The sequence below is a fragment of the Jatropha curcas genome, chromosome 2 (assembly GCF_041381405.1).
Source record: "Jatropha curcas cultivar XTBG-Jc1 chromosome 2, XTBG_Jcur_1.0, whole genome shotgun sequence".
NCBI classification, from domain to species: Eukaryota; Viridiplantae; Streptophyta; class Magnoliopsida; order Malpighiales; family Euphorbiaceae; genus Jatropha; species Jatropha curcas.
The window spans coordinates 8,869,236-8,878,100 of NC_143152.1; the positions used below are offsets into that span (position 1 = coordinate 8,869,236).

Genomic DNA, 8,865 nt, shown 5'->3' on the forward strand with positions numbered 1-8,865 from the left:
AATCAAAATGAATCACAAAAACAAACTACACACAACCCTATACAATCTTTCTCACATTTATAGTTACACACAGCACAACTCATGCATAATCTTTCTTGAAAAACACAGAATTAACTGAATGACAGAAACAAGAAAGGCATGTAATCATTCTCACATTCATAGTCACATTGCTTGCAAGGTCATTATAAGCACCATAGCCATTCACTTTCTTAGGATTTTTTTGCCTTTCTAGACTTATAGTATATCTGCTCACTGGAAATCAGTGTTGAAGTTTGTTGAATCCCTATATTTTGTTCAACTTAAGGTCCATTTGCTGCTGAGTTATCTAATTGTTGCTGCTGACTTCTGCCCCTTTTTATCTAATACACAGTAGGGATTCAATGCATGATTAAAAACACTGAATTCAATGAAGGAAAGAAGAAAAAACTAAAAACAGAAAATGAAACTTTACGTCAAAGGATCATCCATCGCTACATTCACCGGTGTCTTTGTGAAATTGCTTGTCATCTCTGACTTAAGAGTCCCTCTATTGACAGTTGGTATACGAATGAATACCATACCATCATCTCCTCCAACTGGTGCACTATGACTGTTCCTTTGTATAAGCTTGCAAGTTTTCCTATTATGACCTTTTTCAAACAAGCTTAACATGTAATTATCCTACCTTTTCTACTCAGTTTTGTACATCCACTCTTTTGTTCTCCATTCTCTTTAATCCTATTCTTACATGGTCTGCCTGGTTTTCTTTCATTTTTGGGTAGGGGAGGTCCTTCTTTTCCTGATTTCTTCCAAAATTTATTGTTATTCATAGGACTAAGTATGTATTTGTATGCCTCTAAATAGGTGGACTTCTTAAAGCAAACAAAAATGTATTCATATGGATTCTTTCGAAGATCATTGATTGCACATATAGCATGACAGCAAGGAATACCATACACCTCCCACACTCATGGACATGTAGGACTCTTCAAATCTACAACATAAGTATTGATAGCCTCGCAAAGCGAGCAAATCTTGTTATGTTATTTTTATATACATTGCATGAATGCATGATTGTTTTATATATTTTACGTTTGTTTGTGTTGTTTTTGTTTCAAAGTAATTTTCAGGAAACACAGTTGGAGCAAAGATTTGTTTTATACAAAAAAAAGACCAAAACAAGTTGAAAAAAATAGAAGAAATCCTTGATCCAGCCCTCGCGCCGCGAAGCAAGTCGCAACAAAGAAAATGCCCAAGTCGCGAGCGCTACCAGAGGTCGCGCGCACAACCTACACCCAGAAAAGGCAAGTCGCGAGCGCGACATTCACATACGCGGGCGCGAAAAGCAGGCCTGAGAGTCAGAAGGTTTGCAACCAAAATTCAAGGGCGCGCCTTCTATCTGCGCGGGCTCGAGAAAGCAGTTTTGAGAGGCAGAAGGTTTGCCAGCGAAAGTCGCGAGCGCGACATCCATCTGCGCGAGCGCGAAAAGCATTTTTGAGAGATAGAGACATTTGGAGCAGAAGTCGCGAGCGCGACCTTTTCCCTCGCGAGCGCGAGTCGAGATTTCCAGGAGACGTAATTGCTGCCTTTTCATCAGAAATACATATCTTTCCATGCAAGGGTCGGGGCTCTTCCCAAGAGAAGTCACCTCAAGCACCTTTTGGCCAACCAATCATCACCAAAACCACCATCACTCTCCTCCTCTATAAATAGCAATCAAAGTGAAGCAAAAGAAAAATAGAGATTCATATTGAAAGTTAAATTCAGAAACAGAAACACTTAGATTGTATTAGGAGAAGTGTGATAGTAGTACTTAGAGCAAGTTGACGAGAGTCACTTGTTATTGATTGTGCCAAGAACATCAAGAAGTTCCTCGAGGTGTGACGCCCTCCGGAGGCTTGAGTTAGATTACTTCTTTCTCTTGTTTTATAGACTTGTTGTATGTTGTTCTTCATAACTCTTCTATGCAAAGCAACAATTTTAATTGGTAGTATTCAATAAAAAATTCCTTAAGTTATCTTTTGATCTTTATTTAATCAAAGTTACTGAATTATATTCTCAGAAGGAAATAGTTTAGTAAAGAACAAAGAGATTTAATTCATTGAGTTGAATTTACATATGCATATTTCACTTATTTCGATTGAAATTAAATCTGTCTTATTGAAATAATCAAAGACTAAGAATTAGGTTTAATATTTAACAAGATAAGGTTTTTATTATAAGTAGAAATAATAGATAGTATAATTCTATACTGAGAAGTTGAATTATGTCTTACCATATGTAATTAAAGAATTCTTTATTGTATGTTACAAGCTTTTGCATAGAAAAGGAAAATCCTATGTATGATTAATTATTCTAAGTATCTTACTACACACTTATCTTTAGAGTTCATTAAACATTAGATTTAGCATAAATAGAAATTAATCACTTCTGTATTCGTATTTCTGTAAACACATCATTAAGAGTAAAGTAGCAAGTGAACTCAACCCGTTCCTCGTGGGATCGATCTTTTATTACTACGTTGCGATCCGTATACTTGCGGGAACTCAAAAGAGACGCAACAAGTTTTTGGCGCCGTTGTCGGGGAACGGTGTTCTGTCATTTAACAAAATATTCTTATATGTGATTTGCAGTTTATTTTAATTAAGATACTTGTTTTTGATTCAAAATTTTGCAGGAACACATAATTCACACATCTCATATGCCAAGTACCAGATCTTCAAACAGTGAATTAGAGGATTATCAGCCTGAGATTGAACAATTCCTTTCACAACAAAAGAAGAAGAAGAAAAGAAGAAATTCAAGAATCATGGGTGATGGAAATCCGCCACAGAGGTTGATGGACTATGTGACTCCAAGTTTAAACGGTTCACAAAAAGGAGTAGTACGCCCATCGGTAAATGCTAACCAGTTTCAGATTAAACCTGCTTTATTACAAATGATCCAAAATAGTGTTCAATTTTATGGATTACCGAATGAGGATCCTAACTCGTATATAGCCAGTTTCCTTGAGATCTGTGATACATTTAAAATGAATTCAGTACCAGCAGATGCTATTAAGTTACGTTTATTTCCTTTCACATTGAAAGATAAGGCAAAAGCTTGGTTGAATTCATTACCACCAAATTCTATCACTACCTGGGAACAACTAGCCCAAGCCTTCCTGTTTAAATACTTCCCACTAGCAAAAACCGCTAGGCTTATCAAAGAAATAACCTCGTTTACCCAACATGAAAATGAATCCCTATATGAGGCATGGGATTGCTATAAAGAGCTCCAACGAGTTTGCCCACACCATGGCCTTCCCCAAAATATATTAATTCAAACTTTCTACAATGGGGTAACACCTTCTACAAGAGGAACTATAGATGCTATGGCAGGGGGATCATTAGTGAAGAAGACTACTAATGATGCAATTGAGTTACTAGAAGAGATGGCCAACAATAATAGCATATGGCCAACCGAAAGGGCTCAGGTAAATCATTCTACTACTAATAATGAGTCTTCATCTTCTTCAAAGAATTCGGCAAAGAAACTGCATGAATTAGATCCTTTAACTATGATGCAAGCATAGATTTCTGCTTTGTCTTACAAAATTGATAACTTAAACATAAGTAAATCAACATCCCTTATTTGTGACAATTGCGGTCAAAATGGGCATGTGTCAAATGAATGTAATTATAAGCATCCGGTTATGGAGGAACAAGTGAATTATGTCCAAGGACAAGTTCGCGGTCCATATTCGAATACTTATAATGCTGAAAATCGTAATTATCATAATTCTTTTTGGAGAAACCATGATAATCAAGATAGGGGAAATCAGGGTAGTCAATCTCAAGATAGACTAGGACAATTGACTAATAAAATTGATAAATTTTTGGAAGGAATTAACCAAAAGATGAGTAGTCAAGATGATAGTTTTAAATGGTTAGAATCAAAGTTTGACAAGTTATTCAAAAAATCATTCATCATCCATACATAATTTGGAGGTACAAGTAGGGCAGCTTGCAAATGCTATTTCCTCACGTGAAGTGGGAAATCTTCCTAGTAATACAGGAAAGAATCCTAGGGAAAATATAAGTGCCATTGCCTTACGAAGTGCAAAAATAGTAGATAAAACAGTTCCTTCGGGTATTGATGCTAATGTTTTGAATAATACAACTGTGGAGCCGGTTTGTGAACCGAGCATTGAAGTAAATAGTGCACGATCAAAAGAACAAGAAAAAGGAAAGGACAAGGAGAAGGATAATGTTAAAGCTTATCAATCGAGGCCACCTTTTCCGCAAAGGCTCAAGAAGCAAGAGCAAGATAAGCAGTTCTTAAATTTTATTGATAAACTGAAAAATTTGCATATCAACATGTCACTCATGGAAGCTATCACACAAATTCCAAACTACGGTAAGTTCCTTAAAGAATTGATCTCGAAGAAACGTAGTTGGGAAGATGTGTCAACAGTCACCCTGACTGAGGATTGTAGTTCCATAATCTCAAGTAAGTTACCTACTAAACTCAAAGATCCAGGGAGTTTCACTATACCATGCAAATTAGGTAAAGTAGATTTTCCTAGATGCCTTCGTGATTTAGGAGCAAGTATTAATTTGATGCCATTATCTCTCTTTAAGAAATTGGGATTAGAAGATGAAGTTAAGAGAATTAATATGGTTTTACAACTTGCTGACCAAACTATTAAAAGACCCTATGGTATTATTGAGGATGTACTTGTTAAGGTTGACAAATTTATTTTTCCAACTGATTTTGTCATACTTGATTTTGTTTATGATAAAAATTGTCCTCTTATTTTAGGAAGACCATTTATGAACACAGGGAGGGCATTAATTGATGTTTCAGAAGGAAAATTACTCTTTAGGATAGGTGATGATGTTATTGAATTCCATATAGACAAAGCTATGAAATATCCTATGGATAAAGGAAATTGCATGAGAATTGACATAGTTGATGCATGCATACAAGAGATATTTTCCCTGGAAGATAATGAAAAATTTGAGGAAGAAAATGTCAATAATGAAGAAGAGGAGTTTATAAATTTAAGACCTGAAATGTTACTTAAGGAGCATGAACCTTTGCCACCATCAATTGAAAGTCCACCAATAGTAGATCTTAAAGAGTTATCGAGTCATCTACGATATGCTTTCTTAGGTAAAGATCACACACTTCCTATTATTATTTCTAACAAATTAACTGTAGATTAAGAAAATGATTTGTTAAAAATTGTTAGAAATAGGATTAAGAGTATAGGATGGCAAATTTCTGACCTTAAAGGGATAAGTCCAAATCGAGTCATGCATTACATTAATCTTGAAGATGGACATATACCTAAGGCAGAAAGACAAAGAAGACTTAATCCTAATATGAAAGACGCAGTGAAGAAAGAAATTATCAAGTTGTTAGATGCAGGAATAATATACCCAATTTCAGATAGCCAATGGGTGAGTCCAATTCAATGTGTGCCTAAAAAGGGAGGAATGATTGTAGCAAAAAATGAAAATGGTGAACTAATCCCTACTAGGACGACTACAGGTTGGAGGGTATGTATTGATTATAGAAAACTCAATTCAGCTACAAGAAAAGATTTCCATTACCATTCATAGATCAAATGTTAGAAAGAATTGCTGGTCATGCTTTCTATTGTTTTCTCGATGGATATTTTGGATATTTTCAGATTTATATCTTTCCGAATGACCAAGAGAAAACCACATTTACTTGTCCATTTGGTACATTTGCATATAAACGCATGCCTTTTGGATTATGCAATGCACCTGCAACATTTCAACGTTGCATGACCGCGATTTTTAATGACTACATAGAGGACATTATGGATGTATTCATGGATGACTTTTCTGTTTATGGTGATTCATTTGAAGGTTGTTTGAAAAATTTAGATCTTGTATTGTCAAGATGTGAAAGTGCCAACTTGGTTTTGAATTGGGAGAAATGCCACTTTATGGTTGATGAGGGCATTGTTTTAGGGCACAAAATAAGTAAGGAAGGAATCCAGACAGATAGGGCAAAGATAGAAGCCATAGAAAAGTTACCTCCTCCTACTACGGTTAAAGGTATAAGATCTTTTCTAGGCCATGTAGGGTTTTATAGAGGGTTTATAAAAAATTTTTCTATCATTGCTAAGCCTCTAACTAACTTACTTGTTAAAGATGTTTCTTTTGATTTTTCTCCAGAATGTCTTAGAGCTTTTAATACTTTAAAGAATGCATTAATAAGTGCACCTATTATGGCAAAACCCAATCGGGGATTACCATTTGAAATAATGTGTGATGCTAGTGATGTTGCTGTTGGGTGTGTTTTAGGCCAAAGACATGAGAAAAAGTTGCATGTGATATACTATGCTAGCCATATTCTAACCAGTACTCAAATGAATTATACAACTACTGAGAAGGAAATGTTGGCTGTGGTATATGCATGTGATAAATTCAGATCATATTTGTTAGGAGCCAAAGTCATAATCTATACTGATCATTCTGGATTGAAATACCTATTTGCTAAAAAAGATGCAAAACCACGTCTAATTCGATGGGTATTATTATTGCAAGAATTTGACATTGAAATTAAGGACAAGAAGGGTTCTGAAAATTTAGTTGCTGATCATTTATCACGTTTGGAAAATGAAGAAGTGTAACACCCCTTCCTGGTCCACCCGTTAACCCGAATGAACCGAGTCGAGATGTTACAAAACTGGTTGATTGTATGATCTGGCATGCTGCTATCATAATGAATATATATATATATACATAATACAAAAGCTGTTTACATTAATACTGTACTGAATATATATATATAACATGATACGAGTGTACAAAATGGAATGGGCCCAACTGTGTGCCCTGTACATGCCATAAAAAGAAAAACAAAATGAGTTTCTGCCCTGAAGACCGAGTCTTCTACAGATGAACTGCAGCAGTTGTACGCAGACTCTCTATGGACCAGTCTCAAAACCTGCGAGTTAAACAGGTAACTCGCTGAGCAATTAATGCTCAGTGGATATCTCAACAATAAAGAAACAATTAAACACATACATATATAGAAAGAACCATGGAAACATATATGGCACATATAAGCTCACACATTATGATACTTTCATGATATCTTGATTATCTTTTGTACTGTTTATAATCCTGTATAATTCATGAAATGTTATGTCAAAATATCTGAATGGCTCCATAAGGTTATAGTGAAACCGAAGTGATAAGATAAACTGTATGAAACTGGGTAAAACTGTATGCTATAGGCCCCTAACCGGATTCGCCTATGCCAATATTGTCCGTTTTGGTGCCCCTAACCGGATTCGCACCGCACGGTTTAATCATATCCACTCAACGGCCTGTAGCCGGAGTTCCAAACTGTATGGAGCGCAGATCTGCTATTCTATGTCGCGACATAGCCTTATCTACATGGTTTCTACCTAACCTCAATGGAGCTTAAGATTAGCATGTCAACAATGTAACACAATAGCACATAAATGGTTCCACAACGTCATAGTTCATCATATTGATTTGATTTCACACCATATAAATGCTTACATGTTATTTTAATCCATGTTCTTATGTTGTATTTTTGTTGTAAAATGATTGGATGTATGCATGTTGAGCAAAGGAATGTGATTACATAGCAAATGAAAGGCAAAAGAGTGTCACAGCACAAGTCGCGACCGCGTATGTGAAAGTCGCGAGCGCGACTTGTGCATCCTGAGAGTTAGTGTGTTTCTGGCTGAAGTCGCGACCGCGCAGCACAAGTCGCGAGCGCGAGATGAAGTCGCGAGCGCGCTTGTGTGATTCGCGAGCGCGAGATGCGCACACTGAGAGTCAGAGAGCTTCTGGCCAAACTCGCGACCGCGCATGTGAAAGTCGCGAGCGCGAGTTATGCCATTTGAGAGTCAGAGAGTTTTTGGCCAAAGTCGCGACCGCGCATGTGATCCTCGCGAGCGCGAGTTGTGCAATTGAGAGTCAGAGAGCTACCTGACTCAAGTCGCGAGCGCGCAATAGGAAATCGCGAGCGCGACTTGCTTTCCAGTATGCGCGAGCGCGCGACGTGATTCCAGATTGTGCAGTCTGTGTTCTTTTGGCCATAACTCTCAATATACAACTTCAATTTGAATGATTCAAAAGCCCATGTAAAGCTAACACAGAAAGGAACAAATAACTCTTCTATGACAATTCCTAATTCCATCATTATGTGGGTTCAAAATCAAGATGAAGTTGCTGGTAACATTTCCAGCAAACTTTGTTTCCGTTTCATATATTCATCCCCTGTTTTCACATCATTTCCAGTACTTCCACCCAACAACAAGCAACATATCATCTCATTGGCAACACACCACACAATTTTTCATGCAAAGAACATGGGAAATAATAAGAGATATCAAACCTGTCTTGCCACAAAGCTGGGGCTCTGTTTTAACTTCTCTTTTCTGCAACTTTGGAACTTTCTTCTCCTATACACAAGAATTCTCATAACTCATCTCCACTACACTAAATTAAATAGAAAATAACATCACACTTCAAGGAATTCTACTTACTTAGAAGTGACTTAGTGCTTAACGTGCATAAAACTTGCAAGGAAACGGGAGGGAAAGTAAGAAGAGAATATGAAAATGGGAAAGTGAGCTGATAAGAACGGGTAGTCTCTAGAAGAAATGACTTGGCTGTGTAACTTATCTACTTGGTACCTCAAGTGTATAAAGACACAACTTAATACCCACACTGTATGTTTGGCTGCAAACAAAGCCTAAACTTTCATGCAAATAAGTCCACTTATCATCTCATGCTACTCCAACCGGGTTTGGTTCAACCCAACTCACCCTTCCTCTATGAAATGACTCAACTCAACGCACTAGGATGTTACAAGAAGGACCAA

General features: G+C 36.8%; 1 protein-coding gene and 1 non-coding gene across 2 annotated transcripts; one reads left to right on the top strand and one right to left on the bottom strand.

Moving 5' to 3' along the window:
- Nucleotides 1–3,175: 3,175 nt before the first annotated feature.
- On the bottom strand, nt 3,176–3,282 carry LOC149498197 (small nucleolar RNA R71). The gene has a single exon (XR_016319839.1). It is a non-coding gene; the product is annotated as a small nucleolar RNA R71 (small nucleolar RNA).
- Nucleotides 3,283–3,673: 391 nt separating this feature from the next.
- LOC149498198 (uncharacterized) lies at nt 3,674–6,631 on the top strand. Its single transcript, XM_089717251.1, has 6 exons — nt 3,674–3,803; nt 3,979–4,680; nt 4,804–5,136; nt 5,236–5,517; nt 5,862–6,053; nt 6,174–6,631. The coding sequence occupies exons 1-6, from the start codon at nt 3,674–3,676 to the stop codon at nt 6,629–6,631; spliced, it is 2,097 nt and encodes a 698-aa protein (XP_089573377.1).
- Nucleotides 6,632–8,865: the final 2,234 nt, after the last annotated feature.

Bases quoted from the DNA above. Each gene is read 5' to 3' on its own strand.
- LOC149498198 (XM_089717251.1), top strand. From the start codon at position 3,674: ATGGAGGAACAAGTGAATTATGTCCAAGGACAAGTTCGCGGTCCATAT. The intron at 4,681-4,803 runs GTATTATTGAGG...TTATGAACACAG, and splicing joins AACTATTAAAAGACCCTATG to GGAGGGCATTAATTGATGTT. The intron at 6,054-6,173 runs GTATAAGATCTT...ATTTTTCTCCAG, and splicing joins TCCTCCTACTACGGTTAAAG to AATGTCTTAGAGCTTTTAAT.